We start from the raw sequence: 21119 nt of genomic DNA, 5'->3' as shown, positions 1-21119 counted from the left end.
AATTTTACAGGAAGAAACATTTTATAGTAAAACAGTTTTTATAGTCCCTCTACTATTTATCAACTTATTCATTTCTATTATTGACTTATTTATTTGTTATATACTTTTACTTGTCATTTTAGTTTGAGTGTTTCTCTTTCTATTTATTTTAACAAATTCAAATTTAATATTCTTTTTAAGGTTTTCTGATGATTTTATTTTATTAAAACATGCTGAAACTATATTTTCAACAATGCTATTTAAGTAAAGTTTGCTATTATAACCTTAAATTCAACGGAGTTAATAACTCATTAAAAAGATTGTGAATGTTAAACTCATTTTGGAGTTGGTGGAAAATGAAAAAGCAAGAGAAATGAGTAAACTGGATATGAAAGCTGTTTTTATTGCAGGGACATTGCATACATTCACAACCAGTAATATGATATTTGCATAACATTAAAGAGGAGGCAGATGTTACTGTGATAAACCTTCACTGTTGTACTTTTACAATAATTATTGTATTACAATGTATTTCTTGTTTTGGTGTAGCCAACTGTGAGTGTTCTGCCTTGGGTTTAGAGCCTCCTGGTGGGCCTTGTTGATTTTGTTGTTGTGACATGCTCCTTGCCCCAGAACAGGAAGTGAGCTATGTCAGTGGGACAAGCAGGCCACATTTGTTGAAGGATTCCTGTAGTTATCTGTTGTAATCCTCCTTCTTGTTTATGCCTTCGAAAGCATCATCTGTAAGTATTTGTTAACCACAGACAATAGAGAAGTATTTCAGTGACATTTTGATAAGCTGATGTTGTAAAGCCCAAGTTTGTTGTTAACATATATGGCTGGTGCAACTACATGTCATGTAGACATAGGATATCCTATATAGACATGTCTTTATCCTTTACCGCTCCTTTTGATTGTTGTGGAATATGTAAGTAAATTTAAAGGAGCATGGATGCTGGTTGTTCTGTGGGACATTCGCTAACTGACTGAGTTCAGCTGTAGAGGTGGCCACTGAGGGGCATCGATTAGAATGCACAGTCCAGAGCTTTGTCACTGAAGATTTATTGTGGGATTGATGGAATGATACAACAGGATAATATCGCTATGGGTGAGGAGGGGGTGTGTGAGTGTGTGTGTGTGGCTCTGAAAGAAACAGAAATATAAACATAACTAGCCATGGACTGATAAGTTCTCATCACCACAATACATAAGCTCACACATGCAGCTTAGCTTGTAGCATAATTCAGCCTAGTCATGGTTAGCATGGTGTAGCTTGAATGAATTAATAGCTTTAGCCTCCATACATGTAACTAGAACAGCTGGAACAAGGCCATCTCTATACATTCCAACAAACAAAGACACAGGAATAATAATAATAGTACTGGCAAATATACAAATATTCACATGACTTGTGATCGCTATCTGGACAGCTAGGTCCGCCCTTACACAAACTACGTTGCACTCGCGGTAAAAAATGCAGCCGCGATAAGGCGATTATTAACTAATTACAAATGCGAACACTTACTACAGCTACACAGAGTACTTGGACGAATACTCACTTGTTATTGAACGCACGCAGGGATTAATGTCAAGCCAGAAACTACCTACAATCACACAGGTCCAAACAATAGCGATCACAATACTAGCACTCTCCAGCCACTCTTCTTCTCCTCCCGACAATGCTACAGCTCACACAATGCTGCGCAGCGCAGCGCTCCCTCATCAGCTGGGTTCCGGTGCAATTGAAGGCTGATCTAGGGTCAGCCCTTTGTTACAGCCGCCCCAAATTTGTACTATCAAATTTGTCACTTGACAAAGGGCTGATCGGGTCCATGTCTGGGATGTCTGGGAGGGCGATGAGGCGCGCCACAGGCCTCGTATAGGTCTTGTCCTTGACCTGGACCACAGCTGTCCTGACTCTTCCATCTGTCCCTGGGATGACCTCTGTGACCCGGCCAAGTGGCCACAGGGCCCGAGGGAGCTGGGGATTCACTACCATCACGATGGTTCCTAGTTTCAGTTGGGAGGTATCTTTGTGCCACTTGGAGCATGGCTGAAGAGTAGAAAGGTAGTGGCGGATGAAGTGGGTCCAGAACTGGTCTGCCAACACCTGGGTGTGTCTCCAGCGGCGGCGGCTAAGCATTTCTGTGTCAGTGTAGACTGCCTGTGGCAGTGATGGGTCCGGCCGCCCCATGAGGAGGAGATTGGGGGTCACAGGATCCACATCAGCCACATCTGTGGAGACATAGCCGAGAGGTTTGGAGTTTAAAATCCCCTCAATCTCAATTAGCACCGTCCGGAGGACTTCCACTGGGATAGGCTGAGGCCGGATGGTGGCGTACAAGGCAGCCTTCACCGACCTTACTTCTCTTTCCCATATGCCCCCGAAGTCTGGTGCATTTGGTGGGTTGAACTGGAACTGGATCTGGTATTTGGCCAGATGATCCTGGAGGGTGGGGTGCATTGCCTTGAAAGCATCTTTCAGCTCTCGTTCCCCTCCGCGAAAATTTGTCCCCTGGTCCGACAAGAGCTCAGCCGGTTTTCGTCTTCGGGCAATGAATCTGCGAAGAGCCATAAGGAAGGAGTCGGTGTCGAGTCCAGACAGGACATCTAAGTGCACGGCTCGTGTTGTTAGGCACTTAAACAGAATGCCCCATTTTTTCTCATGACGACGGCCCACCTGCACTGTCAAGGGCCCAAAACAGTCCACACCTGTGGAGAAGAAGGGGGGTTTCATTAGCCGCAGTCTCGCCGGTGGCAGGTCGGCCATTCTTGGCACAGATGGATTAGCCCTCCACCTCTGACAGTCAGGGCAGGAACGCTGATGCTGCTTGACTGCTTCGCGACCCTGCAGAATCCAATTTTTGCGACGTAGCTCTGCAAACAACCGTTCTGCTCCAGGATGGTGCAGGCTCCTGTCGGTATCATGGATGAGGAGCTGGGACACTCTGTGCCGGGGGTCTAGGACCACTGGGTGGATGGCATCTAGGTCCAGCTGGTCACTGCGGCGAAGACGCCCTCCAACACGAATCAGCTGCACTGTCTCATCATACTCTGGGGCAAGACAGCGGAGCCTACTGGTGGCTGGCACTGGCTTGCCAGCCCTCAGTAGGTCCAGTTCCTCAGGGAAACTGTCCTGCTGGGCCCTTCTAAGCACCTCTCTCTCAGCTTCCCTGTAGTCTTCGGCAGACAGACATGCCTGGTCTGCAGCTGCCCCATGCAGGGCTCGAGCTACAGCCTCAGTCAATTCCCCAAAGGAGGAGCACTGATCAGTATCAGGCCCCAGTGAGGTTGTTACTGATGTAGTGAGGCAGCAGACAGTTGGCCTTCGCAGCTCCGCCACATCCTCGGCCTCTCCTACTACAGCCGCAGGCTGTGCCGGCCAAAGGTTTGTTACCTGTTGCAGGAAGGCTGGCCCATGCCTCCACCTGCTGTCACTGGCCAGCTCTAGCAGCGTCTTCCCCCGAGTGATGTCGTCAGCTGGGTTGTTGGCTGAGTCCACATACCTCCAGGCCTGGGCATCAGTAAGCTCCTGGATTTCGGCAACTCGGGTGCCGATAAATACCTTGTATCGACAGGAGTCAGACTTGAGCCATGTGAGGACTGTAGTGGAGTCAGTCCATAGAATGATGTTGCGGATGGGCCCAGTCAGCTCTCTCTGCAGCAGTGAGGCTAACTGAGCAGAAGTTAGTGCGGCACACAGTTCAAGTCTCGGCATTGACAGCTGTTTTTTTGGCGCAACTCTAGACCTCGCTGACAGGAAAGCCACTTCCACATAGCCATCTAGGCTCTCTGCTCGCAAATAAGCTACTGAGCCATAGGCTTTCTCTGAAGCATCTGCGAAGATGTGCAGGTCTCGATGACAGCGGGGGCTGTCCATTCCTGGGCTGACGTAACAGCGGGGCAGTGAAATCTGGGAGAGATCCTGCAATTCCTCCTCCCATGCCAACCAGGGTTGTAGCACATCATCAGGTAGGGAGGGGTCATCCCAGTCTCTGTGTTTGTCCCACAACCGCTGTACTAAGACTTTGGCCCGTGTCGTGAAAGGGACAATAAAGCCCAGAGGGTCATACAGACGGGCGAGGACTCTATAGATGTTCCGCAGAGTAGGTGTGGGGTGATCCGGTATCCGGTACTTGTACCCCATGGTGTCTGAGGTACAGAATCAGCGAAGCCCCAGGGCCAGTTCTTGAGGGTCGGTGTCGGACTCCGTGAGCCACAGCTCATTGCTCTCCGATCTGGCTTCCTTTGGGAGGTGACTGATGACCGCAGGCATGTTGCTGGCCCACTGGCGCAGCACAAATCCACCCATCGCTAGCAATGCCTTGAGCTTGTCAACCAGGTGTTGGGCTTCTTCAACAGAGCAGAAGCTCTGCAGGCAGTTGTCTACATAGAATAACCGCTCTATGGATACGCGGACATCCTCGCCTGGCTGGCTGTGGTCGAACACGTGCTTCTGCAGTGCAAATGTGGCACAACAGGGGCTGCAGGTTGTGCCAAATGGAAGGACTTGCCATACATACATGCTGGGTGGTTCCTCTGTCTTCAGGTTTCACCACAGGAAGCGGAGCAATGGCTTGTCCTCAGGGAGCAACCTCACCTGATGAAACATACCTTGGATATCGCTGCTGACCGCGACTGTGTGTTCCCTGAAGCGCAGGAGGACTCCTAATAAGCTTGCACTCAGCGGGGGGCCTGGCAACAGCAGCTCATTAAGATTGTCTCCCTTGTACACATAGGAGCAGTTAAACACGATCTGGTTCTTCCCGTTATGGGTTACCATGTGGTGTGGGATGAACCAGGATTCGGCTGCCCCTTCCAGCTCCTCTTCGGGCACCTTCACGGCATAACCGGCTTTCTCCAGCTTGTCTATCTCCGCACAATATGCCGCGGCTTTGTCAGGGTCTCTCCGCAGGCGTCTCTCTGTGCTGCGGAGACTGGCTAGTACTGCCTCCTTAGGTGCTTTAAGTTGTGGCATGTCCTTCACTATGAGAAGGGGAGTGGCGTAGCGCTGGATACCGTCGACATTGACGCGAACAGTCTTTGTCTCTAGCAGGTGGACAGCGTCCTGGTCCTGCCTGGAACGTGTGACTAGCCACTCATTCTTGTAGGGAAGGACATCTAATTGCCACAGTCTCTCCACACTGTGAAGGAGCTCAGCCGTCGGGGAGAGAGTGGAGAGATGCAGACACTGCTGTGTGATGGACTGCTGCTTGATGTGCTTGGTTGGCCCCTGCAGGGTCCAGCCAAGCCGTGTCTTCACTGCAGCTGGAGCTCCTGGAGGACCCAGGCGCACCTGCTCCACAGGTGTGATGAGATGAGTGTAGTCAGATCCGATTAGCAGTAGAGGGCGCACCCTGTTCAATGCTTGGAGGGGAAGGCCTCGTAAGTGTTTATGCCTTCTCTGAAGGCCTTTCACAGGGTGGGTGTGCTCCGCCAGTCCCAGTTGGTCCGCTGTGAATGCTCTGTTTATCTTGAAGGACCTTTTTGGCTGATCAGCGGGTGAGAGGGAGAACGACACTGCGGCGCCGTGTATCACTTGAAGGTCCTGCCGCATGGTCCGAAGAGCCAGGTCTTCGGCTTCACCTCTCAGTTTGAGCCTTTGTGTTCCCTCCGGGAGGATTATGGTCCGCTCCGATCCATCGTCAAGGATGGCATAGGTCTCAATGGCCAGGGGACTGTTGCGTAGCAGCACCTTGCTGACCTTCAGCAGTACTTGGCTGCATCCTGATCGCCGATCAAGGTATAGGATTTCATTGGTTGTGCTAACAAGGCAAGCAGTGTTCTCCGTTTGAGGCTTGGCATTCACCTCATGCAATGCTTGCAGGTGTCTCCCTTTGCATTTCTCACACAGCATCTTCAGACGGCACTGAGCAGCTTGGTGCAGGCGACCGCATCGCCAGCATCTCCTGTTCGTCTTGATCCACGCTGTTCTCTGGTCCACTGTGAGCTGTGAAAAGTTAGCACATTGGTCAAGAAAGTGCTGATTATTGTCTTACAAAATCTTACAAAAAAGTAGTTATTTGCCCTTTTATTTTAAAGCAATATCTCAATAAATACCACATTATCCTGTAGAATGTACTCTGAAATCTGCATATGTTACTCACAAGATCCTGTATCAAAGCTTGCTGATCAATAAATGGAGTTACAAGAAAAACTGTCCTGAGCAAACATTGTTTTTTTTGTTTGCAGAACTGAATTTTATTGACCTAACAAACACATTAGCGTTGTAGTCAATAAAAGCACATTCTCAGACTGGATGCTGAACATCCTAACACCTGAACATATTTGCTGGACATTAACTGGAACTGCTATTTAAAACTATTTAAAAAGTGTTGGTAATTTTTTCTGTTTGACCTGTCAGTCCTGTTCTTGAAGGCAAACACAAACAAAGCAAAGACATAAAAAATAGATTCAGAGATGCAAAGTCTTAACAAAACTTGTTTTCCTGACGTTCCTCCTGCTAGATGATTTTCATCAATTCAGTTTTATGTATATAGCAGCAAATCACAACAACAGTTCCCTGAAGGTGCTTTATAAGGTAAAGGCCCTACAATGGTATACAGAAGACCCCTTATGAGCAAGCATTTGGTGACAGTGGGAAGGAAAAATTCCCTTTTAACAGGAAGAAACCTCAGGCAGAACCAGGCTCAGGGAAGGGCATCCATCTGCTGCGACTGGTTGGGGGTGAGGGGAAAGAGACAGGACAAAAGACATGCTGTGGAAGAGAGCCAGAAATTAATAATAACTAATGAATAAATGCAGAGTCTTGTCTAAACATACGGAGATGTCTAAGAGAGAGGGCAGTGGACTTTTTAACCAGATTGTTTAACACACTCTTGGAGAGTGAGGATGCCTGAGGAATGGAGAAGAAGTGTACTGGTACCAATTTCCAAGAACAAGGCTGATGTGCAGAGCTGTAGTTATACAGAGAGATTAAGCTGATGAGCCATTCCATAAAGACATGGGAGAGAGTTGTTGAAGCTAGGTTAAGAAGAGGGGTAAGGATCAGTGAGCAGCAGTATGGCTTCATGCCAAGAAAGAGCACCATTGTTTGCTTTGAGAGTGTTGATGGAGAAGTATAGAGAAGGCCAGAAGGAGCTGCACTATGTCTTTATGGATCTAGAGAAAGCATATGATAGGGTGCCAAGAGAGGAACTGTGGGACTGCATGAGGAAGCCAGGAGTGGCAGAGAAGTATGTGCGGGTGGTGCAGAACACATATGAGGATAGTGAGACAATGGTGAGGTGTGTGGTAGGAGTGACAGATGGGTTTAATGTGGGGGTGGGATTATGTCAGGAATCGCTCTGAGCACCTTCTTGTTTGCAGTGGTGATGGATGGGCTTACAGGTGAGGTCAGGCAGGGGTCTCTGTGGATAACATTGTGATCTGTAGTAAGAGTAGGGAGCTGGTGGAAGAGAGCCTGGAGAGGTGGAGGTATGTACTGGAGAGAAGAGGAATGAAAGTCAGTAGAAACAACACAGAATACATGTGTGTTAATGAGAGGCAGACAGGAGGAAAAGTGAACATGGAAGAAGCAGAGGTAATGAAGGTAGATTAGTTTAAATTCCTGGAGTCAACCATGCAAAGCAATGGACAGTACACAAGATAGGTGAAGAGGAGAGTGCAGGCAGGGCGGAGCAGGTGGAGATGAGTGTCAGGAGTGATTTGCATTTGGCTCTGCAGATCTGGCTAGGCAGCAGGCAAATCACCTTGACCTGGTAGAGAGGCAAATGAAGAGTGTTAGCATGAGGTCTCCTTGCAACCCCCAATGTTGTCCATATGCCCTGGCTCAAAAACCTGCTGGTGGTCCCGTGGGACCTTACTTGGTAGTGAGGCCTGCTTTGACAAATAATTTGGAGACAGTGGCACTAAAAAAAAAAGACATGAGCAGAGCTGGAGGTGGAGGTGGCAGACCTGAAGATATTAAGGTTTTCATTGGAAGAGGACAAGCAGATAGTTGGTGTGACAGAAGATGATAGTGAGGATAAGGTTTTACCACTCTGAGCTCTGACTAGAGGAAAAAGAAAGATGCAAAGAAGAAGCCAAATTTGAACGTGATCCAGAAACACTGCTGTCTTTTCTGGACAAAAGGTCATTTAAAAATGGACTTAGGGATCATAAAGGAATCAATAACATAATCATGTGTTTCTTACTTTTAAAGATTTTGTGTTTCTGTTTAGATTTTTTTTAATGTCCTAAACCATAATCTTCACTGTAATTTTCCTATAGTATATTATTCAAATATGTTTAAAAAATAATAAAATACATACATAGAAATTGCTGAAATTTTTCTGTCTTGCTGTTTTCCTGACATTCCTCCTTAAAGGTGAGTTTTTCCCCATTTTTTGTTGAGGACTGGGTGGAGGTGGTGGAGGACAATGTAATGTAATGTGAATCATTTCTCCAGAAATGAGCTGTGATAAAAATAAAGATCCCTCCCACATCCACACTTTGTACGACCCAGCCTATAAAAACCAAAACACTGAAAGTTTGAGGACCACAGAGATCAACCCAGCCAGACTTCATTATATTATGTGGAGATAACCCCCCAACCATGGCCAAACAAATTGTCTTTAAAAGTGACAAAAACAAAATTTACAGGATTCCTGCTCTTATCTGTCTCAAGAAGGAGCAAAGTAGAGCTCTTCTCACCTTTGCAGAGGAGAGGAGGACTTCAGATGATGTAAGTGCAGAAAAGCTGGTTATGAAAAAAGGAGAGGTGAACTCATCTGGGAAGACTGTTAAGGTAAAATGCCAAAACTGTTATTTCAATGCTGAATTACTTCTTAATATACAATATTGCTTCTAGCTGCTATGTTTTTATTTTCACACTTGTGAATTATATCTTTTTATTAGTGGTCAGACCTTGAAGTGGTGGAAAAGGCCCATATTGATGGATACCGTCCTATGAACCCCTGCCCGGTGTATGACAAGAACAAGGATGAGCACAAGAGCAAACTTTTCCTGTTTTTCATCCGTGTTAAAACTGAGCAGTGGCAGATAAAAAACTACCAGAACAAGACCCGTCTCTGCTACATCACAAGCACGGATTGTGGAAACACCTGGAGTGATGTGACCGATTTGACTGGAAAACTGTGTGTCATACAAAAATGGGCCACATTTGCTGTTGAGCCAGGCCATGGTATTCAGACAAAGGGCAACAGATTGATTATCCTAGTTTATGCTTATTCTTCTTCTTGCTGCAGAAATTGTGTCTTGTGTTGTTGTTGCCAAAGATTCTGTGTCTCTTGCCTTGTCTGCTGTTGCGATAGCTGCTGTTGCAATAGCTGCTCTTGCAATCCTGATTAATATGCACTCTCCCTCTATAGTGTTAATCATGGTGATAGTTGGAAATTTGGAAAAATGTTTGAAACAAAATCAGGAGAATGTCAAATGGCTAAGATTTCTAAAAATCAAATCTACTGCAGTGCTCGTAGGACGAACAGCTTTCGAGTGGAAACTTTCAGCCATGATAATGGCGTTAAATTTAGCGAATTTAACGCCATTTAACGCTGTCAGGGCAGCGTGATCTCCTTTCCAGCTAAAACTCCAAGTGGTGAAAGCTCAAACAAGTGGCTGCTGTTCACACACCCAAGTAATACTAAAACACTGACTTGCGGTAAAGATTTCCACAATGCAAATCTTACAACTTGCAGCCATTTTGAGTTGCTTGCCACATTTGTTTGTGCTTTTATTTTAAAATCATAAAAATTTGCATACATTTCATTGATCACTGGGTCAATCTGCATGTGCTGAACCAGACAAACCAATCAAATCTGACAAAAACTTTTTCAAAAGTCTTCTGTCTTTGCCCCCAAACAAAGGTTAAAAAATATTTGATCCCCCTGTATATTATAGTCCAGCCACCATCTTTGCTGCAGTACATTGCTATGTATTTGATTTCAGGGTTCTTTGAGTAGCAGGTCTTTCTTTTATTAAAAAAAAGTGCTTTATTTACACCATACATTTAAGTGATTAACATATGAATGTACAAATGTATCACAGTTTAAGCTGGAAAATCTTTTTGTATTGATTGGATCTTGGTTAAAGTGCCAAGAGAAATTATGAAAAGTTCTTCTATAATATACTGTATCATATATTGTACTCTGAAAATGTAACCCAAAAATCTTACAAAAAAGTAGTTATTTGCACTTTTATTTTAAAGCAATATCTCAATAAATACCACATTATCCTGTAGAATGTACTCTGAACTCTGCATATGTTACTCACAGAATCCTGTATCAAAGCTTGCTGATCAATAAATGGAGTTACAAGAAAAACTGTCCTGAGCAAACATTGTTTTTTTTTGTTTGCAGAACTGAATTTTATTGACCTAACAAACACATTAGCGTTGTAGTCAATAAAAGCACATTCTCAGACTGGATGCTGAACATCCTAACACCTGAACATATTTGCTGGACATTAACTGGAACTGCTATTTAAAACTGTTTAAAAAGTGTTGGTAATTTTTTTCTGTTTGACCTGTCAGTCCTGTTCTTGAAGACAAACACAAACAAAGCAAAGATGTAAAAAATAGATTCAGAGATGTGAAGTCTTAACAAAACTTGTTTTCCTGAGGTTCCTCCTGCTAGATGAATTTCATCAATTCAATTTTATGTATATAGCAGCAAATCACAACAACAGTTGCCTGAAGGCACTTTATAAGGTAAAGGCCCTACAATCAGTGTTAATTTTGACAGCAAATTTTGATTCAGTTTTAGTCATAATTTAGTCATCCGAATAGTTTTAGTTTTAGTCTAGTTTTAGTTGACAAAATTATCGTAAGAATATAGTCGACTAAGGCTACATTCACACTACAGCCTGAAGCGACCCAATTCCAATTTTCTGTGAAATGCGATTTTTTTTGCGTGGTCGTTCACATTTCCAAATACATGCGACTTGGATGTGATCTGTGTGTGAACAGCAGACGAACCTTAAAGTGTCCCACATGCATAGTAGAGGACATGATAACATCACATGTAGCGAGCGTGCTCAATGTTTGCGGAAGTCACACGTTTTCGTTCCCGCGTCCGTGTAACGAGATGCAGAATAGTGACGTTTGTCGAGTATCAATGATGTGCAGGTCAGATAAATGCGACCTGGCCGTACACACACAGGTCGCATATGAAAAGATCGGATTCGTATCAGATTTAGGACCACATATCCTAGGCTGTGTTCACACTGCAGCCTGAAGTAACCCAAATCCGATTTTTTTGGCCCTCATGCGACCTGTATCCGATCTTTTCATGCCAGTCTGAACAACACAGATAGGATTTTTTCAAATGTGACCCAGGCCACTTGGATATGGGGTCCTAAATCCGATACGTATCCGATCTTTTCAAATGCGACCTGAGTGTGTACGGCCAGGTCGCATTCATCTGACCAGTACGTCATTGATACTCGACAAATGTCACTATTCTGCGTCCCGTTACGCGGACGCGGGAACGAAAACGTGTGACTTCCGCAAACATTGAGCGCGCTCGCTACATGTGACGTTATCGTGTCCTCTACTGCACATGCGGGACACTTTCAGGTTTGTCTGCTGTTCACACTCAGATCACATCCAAGTCGCATATATTTGGAAATGTGAACGACCGCGCAAAAAAAATCAGATTTCACAAAAAATCGGAATTGGGTCACTTCAGGCTGTAGTGTGAACATAGCTTGAGTGGCCTGGGTTGCATTTGAAAAAATCAGATCTGTGTTGTTCATACTGGCATGAAAAGATCGGATACAGGTCGCATGAGGGCGAGGAAATCGGATTTGGGGCACTTCAGGCTGCAGTGTGAACGTAGCCTAAATCTACAGTTGATTTAGTCGACTGAAATATAAAGGGTGTAAAATGTAAATGCTTTTTCTTCAGTTCCCTTAAATTAGTCATTATACACACTTACACAAAATTAAACATTTATCAAAAGTTATGGAATATTATTAATAATATTAACATTAGCGTTTCACCTGCTTCCCACACACCTGATCATTAACACGTTTTACAGCAGGACACACTCTGAAAGGTACAGGGCAGTGTTCAGGACTAAGATTAGGAAAGGCTAATCCACTGTGGTGTATTTCTCTAAACACAGACGCTAAACTGGGAAAAACACTTTACCCTGCATGACATTAAAATGCTTACCTTTGCATGGAGATCTGGGTGACTGGTTTGCAGATGATGTTTAGGATTTGTTGTGGTTTTACCCGAGATATTCGCCCCACATGGTTTACACATCGTTTTGTTTGTCACGGCATCAAAGGACAAATGTGTCCATACATCGGCTCTTCTCTTTCTCCCTGCTGACATTGTTTACATAACTGAGTTCTATCGGAAGTAAAGAAAACTCACAGGCTAGTTTGGTCTTCCTGGGTTTAGAGCAAATTTGTGCAACTGTGCGTTTGATTGGATGTTTTCCTAACTTGTCCCGCCCTTTCACAAAATTAAATAAGTTCTGATTGGATTTTGTTCCTGAAAAGCATTTTCATCCCGTTTTCATTCGTTGACGAAAGTGTCAATTAATTTCGTTAGCGTTTTTATCCATTTAGGTAGTTTTTATTTAGTTATCCTCTCGTTATTGTCACGAAAAAAAGGGTCGTTGACTAAAACTATGACAAAAATATTTCGTCAACGAAATTAACACTGCCTACAATGATATATAGAAGACCCCTTATGAGCAAGCACTTGGTGACAGTGGGAAGGAAAAATTCCCTTTTAACAGGAAGAAACCTCAGGCAGAACCAGGCTCAGGGAAGGGCATCCATCTGCTGCGACTGGTTGGGGGTGAGGGGAAAGAGACAGGACAAAAGACATGCTGTGGAAGAGAGCCAGAAATTAATAATAACTAATGAATAAATGCAGAGTCTTGTCTAAACATATGGAGATGTCTAAGAGAGAGGGCAGTGGACTTTTTAACCAGATTGTTTAACACACTCTTGGAGAGTGAGGATGCCTGAGGAATGGAGAAGAAGTGTACTGGTACCAATTTCCAAGAACAAGGCTGATGTGCAGAGCTGTAGTTATACAGAGAGATTAAGCTGATGAGCCATACCATAAAGACATGGGAGAGAGTTGTTGAAGCTAGGTTAAGAAGAGGGGTAAGGATCAGTGAGCAGCAATATGGCTTCATGCCAAGAAAGAGCACCATTGTTTGCTTTGAGAGTGTTGATGGAGAAGTATAGAGAAGGCCAGAAGGAGCTGCACTGTGTCTTTATGGATCTAGAGAAAGCATATGATAGGGTGCCAAGAGAGGAACTGTGGGACTGCATGAGGAAGCCAGGAGTGGCAGAGAAGTATGTGCGGGTGGTGCAGAACACATATGAGGATAGTGAGACAATGGTGAGGTGTGTGGTAGGACAGATGAGTTTAATGTGGGGGGTGGGATTATGTCAGGAATCGCTCTGAGCACCTTCTTGTTTGCAGTGGTGATGGATGGGCTTACAGGTGAGGTCAGGCAGGGGTCTCTGTGGATAACATTGTGATCTGTAGTAAGAGTAGGGAGCTGGTGGAAGAGAGCCTGGAGAGGTGGAGGTATGTAATGGAGAGAAGAGGAATGAAAGTCAGTAGAAACAACACAGAATACATGTGTGTTAATGAGAGGCAGACAGGAGGAAAGGTGAACATGGAAGAAGCAGAGGTAATGAAGGTAGATTAGTTTAAATTCCTGGAGTCAACCATGCAAAGCAATGGACAGTACACAAGATAGGTGAAGAGGAGAGTGCAGGCAGGGCGGAGCAGGTGGAGATGAGTGTCAGGGGTGATTTGCATTTGGCTCTGCAGATCTGGCTAGGCAGCAGGCAAATCGCCTTGACCTGGTAGAGAGGCAAATGAAGAGTGTTAGCATGAGGTCTCCTTGCACCCCCAATGTTGTCCATATGCCCTGGCTCAAAAACCTGCTGGTGGTCCCGTGGGACTTTACTTGTAGTGAGGCCTGCTTGACAAATAATTTGGAGACAGTGGCACTAAAAAAAAGACAGGAGCAGAGCTGGAGGTGGAGGTGGCAGACCTGAAGATATTAAGGTTTCATTGGAAGAGGACTAGCAGAGGGTTGGTTGTGACAGAAGATGATAGTGAGGATAAGGTTTTACCACTCTGAGCTCTGACTAGAGGAAAAAGAAGATGCAAAGAAGAAGCCAAATTTGAACGTGATCCAGAAACACTGCTGTCTTTTCTGGACAAAAGGTCATTTATAAATGGACTTAGGGATCATAAAGGAATCAATAATATTATCATGTGTTTCTTACTTTTAAAGATTTTGTGTTTCTGTTTAGATTTTTTAATGTCCTAAACCATAATCTTCACTGTAATTTTCCTATAGTATATTATTCAAATATGTTTAAAAAATAATAAAATACATACATAGAAATTGTTAAAAGTTTTCTGTCTGGCTGTTTTCCTGACATTCCTCCTGAAAGGCGAGTTTTTCCCCATTTTTTGTTGATGACTGGGTGGAGGTGGTGGAGCACAATGTAATGTAATGTGAATCATTTCTCCAGAAACGAGCTGTGATAAAAATAAAGATCCCTCCCACATCCACACTTTGTACGACCCAGCCTATAAAAACCAAAACACTGAAAGTTTGAGGACCACAGAGATCAACCCAGCCAGACTTCATTATATTACGTGGAGTTTACACCCCAACCATGAACCAAAAAATTGTCTTTGAAAGTGCAGAAAAATTTTACAGGATTCCTGCTCTTATCTGTCTCAACAATGGAGATCAAAGTAAAACTCTTCTTGCCTTTGCAGAGCAGAGGAGGACTTCAGATGATGTAAGTGCAGAAAAGCTGGTATGAAAAAAGGAGAGGTGAACTCATCTGTGAAGACTGTTGAGGTAAAATGCCAAAACTGTTATTTCAATGCTGAATTACTTCTTAATATACAATATTGCTTCTAGCTGCTATGTTTTTATTTTCATACTTGTGAATTATATCTTTTTATTAGTGGTCAGAACTCAAAGTGGTGGAAAAGGCCCATATTGATGGATACCGTCCCATGAACCCCTGCCCGGTGTATGACAAGAACAAGGATGAGCACAAGAGCAAACTTTTCCTGTTTTTCATCTGTGTTGAAGACAGTGTCACTGAGCTGTGGCAGAAAAAATTGTACAGTAACAAGACCCGTCTCTGCTACATTACAAGCAAGGATTTTGGAGAAACCTGGAGCGGTGTGACTGATTTGACTGACAAACTGACTGAAATAAAAGACTGGGCCACATTTGCTGTTGGGCCAGGCCATGGTATTCAGACAGAGGACGGCAGATTGATTATCCCAGTTAATGCTCATTCTTCTTGCTGCAGAACTTATTTCTTGTGTTGCTGTCTTAAATCATATGCACTCTCCCTCTATAGTTTTAATCATGGTGATAGTTGGAAACTTGGAAAAATGTTTGAAACAAAATCAAACGAATGTCAAATGGCTGAGATTTCTAAAAATCATATCTATTGCAATGCTCGTAGTATGAGCGGCTGTCGAGTGGAAACTTTCAGCGATGATAATGGCGATAAATTTGGCCAAGATAAATCTGCTAAGAAGCTTGTGGAAACAAGCTCAGGCTGTCAGGGCAGTGTGATCTCCTTTCCAGCTAAGAATGGAAGTCATCAAAGCTCAGAAAAGTGGCTGCTGTTCACACACCCAACCAGCAAATCAAGCAGGATTGATCTAGGCGTGTATCTGAACAAATCTCCACGTGATCCAAGGGCATGGAGCGAACCCTGGGTTATTAATAAAGGACCCAGTGGTTACTCAGACCTGGCCTACATTGATGATGGTTGGTTTGCATGTTTGTTTGAATGTGGAAAGCAAGACATACATGAGCAGATAGTCTTTGTGACTTTTACTGAAGATGTCATCAAGAAGAACATTCCAGGTTAAACATGCATTGCCTTCACAAAATTTCTTTCTCAGTAGCTCACAAAGTTTGGCTTCTCAATATGAGACATCAAAGTAACATGTGGGTAAAACAAGTAATACTAAAACACTGACTTGCGGTAAAGATTTCCACAATGCAAATCTTACAACTTGCAGCCATTTTGAGTTGCTTGCCACATTTGTTTGTGCTTTTATTTTAAAATCATAAAAATTTGCATAAATTTCATTGATCACTGGGTCAATCTGCATGTGCTGAACCAGACAAACCAATAAAATCTGACAAAAGCTTTTTCAAAAGTCTTCTGTCTTTGCCCCCAAACAAAGTTTAAAAATATTTGATCCACCTGTATATTATAGTCCAGCCACCATCTTTGCTGCAGTACATTGCCATGTATTTGATTTCAGGGTTCTTTGAGTAGCAGGTCTTTCTTTTATTAAAAAAAGAAAAAAAGTGCTTTATTCACACCATACATTTAAATGATTAACATATGAATGTACAAATGTATCACAGTTTAAGCTGGAAATCTTTTGTATTGATTGGATCTTGTTAATCTACCAAGAGAAATTATGAAAAGTTCTTCTATAATATACTGTATCATATATTGTACTCTGAAAATGTAACCCAAAATATCTTACAACGAAGTGGTTACTTGTCCTCTAATTTTAAAGCAATATCTCAATAAATACCACAATATACTGTAGAATGTACTCTGAACTCTGCATATGTTACTCACAAGATCCTGTATCAAAGCTTGCTGATCAATAAATGGAGTTACAAGAAAAACTGTTTAGAGTAACACTGTTATTGTTTTTTTGCAGAACTGAATTTTATTGACCTAACAAACACATTAGCGTTGTAGTCAATAAAGCACATTCTCAGACTGGATGCTGAACATCCTAACACCTGAACATATTGCTGGACATTAACTGGAACTGCTATTTAAAACTGTTTAAAAAGTGTTGGTAATTTTTTTCTGTTTGACCTGTCAGTCCTGTTCTTGAAGACAAACACAAACAAAGCAAAGATATAAAAAATAGATTCAGAGATGTGAAGTCTTAACAAAACTTGTTTTCCTGACATTCCTCCTGCTAGATGATTTTCATCAATTCAGTTTTATGTATATAGCAGCAAATCACAACAACAGTTGCCTGAAGGTGCTTTATAAGGTAAAGGCCCTACAATGATATACAGAAGACCCCTTATGAGCAAGCATTTGGTGACAGTGGGAAGGAAAAATTCCCTTTTAACAGGAAGAAGAAACCTCAGGCAGAACCAGGCTCAGGGAAGGGCATCCATCTGCTGCGACTGGTTGGGGGTGAGGGAAAGAGACAGGACAAAAGACATGCTGTGGAAGAGAGCAGAAATTAATAATAACTAATGAATAAATGCAGAGTCTTGTCTAAACATATGGAGATGTCTAAGAGAGAGGGCAGTGGACTTTTTAACCAGATTGTTAACACAATCTTGGAGAGTGAGGATGCCTGAGGAATGGAGAAGAAGTGTACTGGTACCAATTTCCAAGAACAAGGCTGATGTGCAGAGCTGTAGTTATACAGAGAGATTAAGCTGATGAGCCATTCCATAAAGACATGGGAGAGAGTTGTTGAAGCTAGTTTAAGAAGAGGGGTAAGGATCAGTGAGCAGCAATATGGCTTCATGCCGAGAAAGAGCACCATGTTTGCTTGAGAGTGTTGATGGAGAAGTATAGAGAAGGCCAGAAGGAGCTGCACTGTGTCTTTATGGATCTAGAGAAAGCATATGATAGGGTGCCAAGAGAGGAACTGTGGGACTGCATGAGGAAGCCAGGAGTGGCAGAGAAGTATGTGCGGGTGGTGCAGAACACATATGAGGATAGTGAGACAATGGTGAGGTGTGTGGTAGGAGTGACAGATGGGTTTAATGTGGGGGTGGGATTATGTCAGGAATCGCTCTGAGCACCTTCTTGTTTGCAGTGGTGATGGATGGGCTTACAGGTGAGGTCAGGCAGGGGTCTCTGTGAATAACATTGTGATCTGTAGTAAGAGTAGGGAGCTGGTGGAAGAGAGCCTGGAGAGGTGGAGGTATGTACTGGAGAGAAGAGGAATGAAAGTCAGTAGAAACAACACAGAATACATGTGTGTTAATGAGAGGCAGACAGGAGGAAAGGTGAACATGGAAGAAGCAGAGGTAATGAAGGTAGATTAGTTTAAATTCCTGGAGTCAACCATGCAAAGCAATGGACAGTACACAAGATAGGTGAAGAGGAGAGTGCAGGCAGGGCGGAGCAGGTGGAGATGAGTGTCAGGGGTGATTTGCATTTGGCTCTGCAGATCTGGCTAGGCAGCAGGCAAATCACCTTGACCTGGTGGAGAGGCAAATGAAGAGTGTTAGCATGAGGTCTCCTTGCACCCCCAATGTTGTCCATATGCCCTGGCTCAAAAACCTGCTGGTGGTCCCGTGGGACCTTACTTGGTAGTGAGGCCTGCTTTGACAAATAATTTGGAGACAGTGGCACTAAAAAAAACGACATGAGCAGAGCTGGAGGTGGAGGTGGCAGACCTGAAGATATTAAGGTTTTCATTGGAAGAGGACAAGCAGAGCGATGGTGTGACAGAAGATGATACTGAGGATAGGTGAGATGTAGGCAGATGATTCGCTGTGGTGACCCTAAAGGGAGCCGTAGAAAGAGAAAAAGAAAGATGCAAAGAAGAAGCCACATTTGAACGTGATCCAGAAACACTGCTGTCTTTCTGGACAAAAGCTCATTTAAAAATGGACTTAGGGATCATAAAGGAATCAATAACTGTTAGGTTCGGACCACCGTTAAATAAGAAAGACACAGAAACCCGTAGTTGATCTTTTTACCTGCAGGGAGAGTCTCAGTCAGCCAGCACGCGTGTGTGTATGTCTGAGGAGGGTCTGAACCTTCTTCCTGCTTGGCTCTTTTATTTTAGCATCATGTGAGTTTACACAAAGCTCAGGTAACAACTTCACTCACTTCACATGATGTAATCATGTATGTGTATGTGTGTGTGTGTGTGTGTGTGTGTGTGTGTGTGTGTGTGTGTGTGTGTGTGTGTGTGTGTGTCCTCAGGAAACAGGCGTTACCTGCTTTCCATGTGCATGTTTATGATAAACATTGTGATACATAGAAAAACAGTTAAACGTTATCTATTCTAACAATAACATTATCATGTGTTTCTTACTTTTAAATGTTTTGTGTTTTGGTTTAGATTTCTTTAATGTCCTAAACCATAATCTTCACTGTAATTTTTTCCTATAGGATATTATTTAAATATGTGTAAAAAAATAATAAAATACGTACACAGAAGTTGTTAAAAGTTTTCTGTCTGGTTGTTTTCCTGACATTTTTTTCCCATTTTTTTGCCAAGGGAAGGATGAGATAGTGGAGCTCAATGTACTGAAATGTGATACATTTCTTCAGAAATGACCTTCGCACAGTGATTAAAGAAAAAACAAAGATCCCTCACTCATCCACACTCTGTACAACCCAGTTTTTAAAAACCAAAGCAGGGAAAAAGTGTGCACCACAGAGATAAGCCCAGCAAGACTTCTTGACTTTAATATAGGAAATTTTACACACAAGGACACCAACCATGGGCTCTGGACATTCAACAATAGCTCAGCTAGAGAAACCAAACTGTCTTTCAAACAAAGGTCTACAGGATTCCTGCTCTCCTCTATGAGAGAGACAGTAAAACTCTCATCGCCTTTGCAGAGCAGAGGAGGACTCCAGATGATGCAAGTGGAGAAAAGCTGGTTATGAAAAAAGCAGAGGTGAAAGAGACGAACTCATCTGGGAAGACAGTTGAGGTAAAACGCCAGTCAACTATTTCAGTGTTAAATTACTTGTAAATTTCAGTGCTGCTTTCAACTGCTATGTTTTATCTACTTCTGAATTCTATCTTTTTTAGTGGTCAGAGCTCAGAGTGGTAAAAGAAGCCCATATTGATGGATACCGTCCCATGAACCCCTGCCCGGTGTATGACAAGGTCAACAAAAAACTTTTCCTGTTTTTCATCTGTGTTGAAGACAGTGTCACTGAGCAGTGGCAGATAAAATGGTACTGTAACAAGGCCCGTCTCTGCTACATTACAAGCACAGATTTTGGAGAAACCTGGAGCGGTGTGACTGATTTGACTGACAAACTGACTGAAATAAAAGACTGGGCCACATTTGCTGTTGGGCCAGGCCATGGTATTCAGACAGAGGACGGCAGATTGATTGTCCCAGCTTATGCTTATTATTCTTGCTGCAGAACTTCTTGCTTGTGTTGCTGTTGTAAATCAAACACACTCTCCCTCTATAGTGATGATTCTGGTGAAAACTGGAAGTTTGGTGAAATGTTTCCAACTAAATCAAATGAATGTCAAATGGCAGCGGTTTATGATGACAACGGCTCCAGTTTCATCTACTGCAATGCTCGGGCAGTGCCAAATACTGTTGAGTGGAAGCTTTTCAGTGAGACTAATGGTGTTACCTTTAGTGTGATTAGATGCTCTAAGCTTAAGGAACAGGCTCTTCGGGCTGTCAGGGAGTGTGATCTCTTTTCCAGCTCAAAAGGAAAGTGGTAATGCAGAACGCGATCCAAGCCCAAACAAGTGGCCTGCTGTTCACACACCCAACCAGCAAATCAAGCAGGACTGATCTAGGTGTGTATCTGAACAAATCCCCATGTGATCAAAGGTATGGAGCGAACCGACAATCATTAATGGAGGACCAGTGGTTTACTCAGACCTGGCCTGCATTGATGATGGTTGGTTTGCATGTTTGTTTGAATGTGGGCAGCATGAAATATATGAGCAATTAGCCTTTGTTGTCTTTAGTTACAATGACATCAAGAAGAACACTGGAGAGTAGAAAAATAAATAAATGAAATCAATTTTATTCAAAGTGCTAGTTGAATAGATTCAAATATATATATGTGCATGACTTAGAGAGTTTAGTGCTAGGCTTTGTATGTAAAATCTTTGTTTGTTGCATGAAAAAAGTCTTATCCCGTAAGCTCAAGGATATTATTAACCTTGCTTAATGTTATGCAAATATCATATTACTGGTTGTGAATGTATGCATGTCCCCGCAGGAAAGCAATAAAACAGCTTTCATATCCAGTTTTACCTCTCCTTTTATGAATTCGCATTTCTTTTTTCTTTTTCATTTTCCACCGACTCCAAAATGAGTTTAAATTTTTTTTAATAAGTTAATAACTTTGGTGCATTTAAGGTTATAATAGCAAACTTTACTTAAATAGCACTGTCAAATATAGAAATATAGTTT

The 21119-nt window shown here is 43.1% G+C and overlaps 3 protein-coding genes across 3 annotated transcripts; all 3 read left to right on the top strand.

The window, feature by feature from the left end:
* Positions 1-620: 620 nt before the first annotated feature.
* On the top strand, positions 621-15915 carry LOC115784236 (sialidase-3-like). The gene is made up of 3 exons (XM_030735387.1): positions 621-722; positions 14720-14804; positions 14915-15915. Exons 2-3 carry the CDS (start codon positions 14763-14765, stop codon positions 15842-15844), a joined length of 972 nt encoding a protein of 323 aa, XP_030591247.1. The 5' UTR covers positions 621-722; positions 14720-14762; the 3' UTR covers positions 15845-15915.
* Positions 8533-9902, top strand: LOC115778135 (sialidase-2-like). The gene is given in 4 exon segments (XM_030726184.1): positions 8533-8728; positions 8839-9200; positions 9270-9601; positions 9889-9902. Coding segments are annotated over 4 exon segments (900 nt in total). The 5' UTR covers positions 8533-8536.
* A 1720-nt stretch (positions 15916-17635) lies between the features above and the next one.
* On the top strand, positions 17636-20416 carry LOC115778127 (sialidase-3-like). The gene is made up of 3 exons (XM_030726173.1): positions 17636-17707; positions 19500-19619; positions 19757-20416. Exons 1-3 carry the CDS (start codon positions 17636-17638, stop codon positions 20414-20416), a joined length of 852 nt encoding a protein of 283 aa, XP_030582033.1.
* Positions 20417-21119: the final 703 nt, after the last annotated feature.

Source organism: Archocentrus centrarchus, chromosome 1, assembly GCF_007364275.1.
Source record: "Archocentrus centrarchus isolate MPI-CPG fArcCen1 chromosome 1, fArcCen1, whole genome shotgun sequence".
Classification (NCBI taxonomy): domain Eukaryota; kingdom Metazoa; phylum Chordata; class Actinopteri; order Cichliformes; family Cichlidae; genus Archocentrus; species Archocentrus centrarchus.
This window is presented reverse-complemented; position numbering and strand designations above follow the sequence as displayed.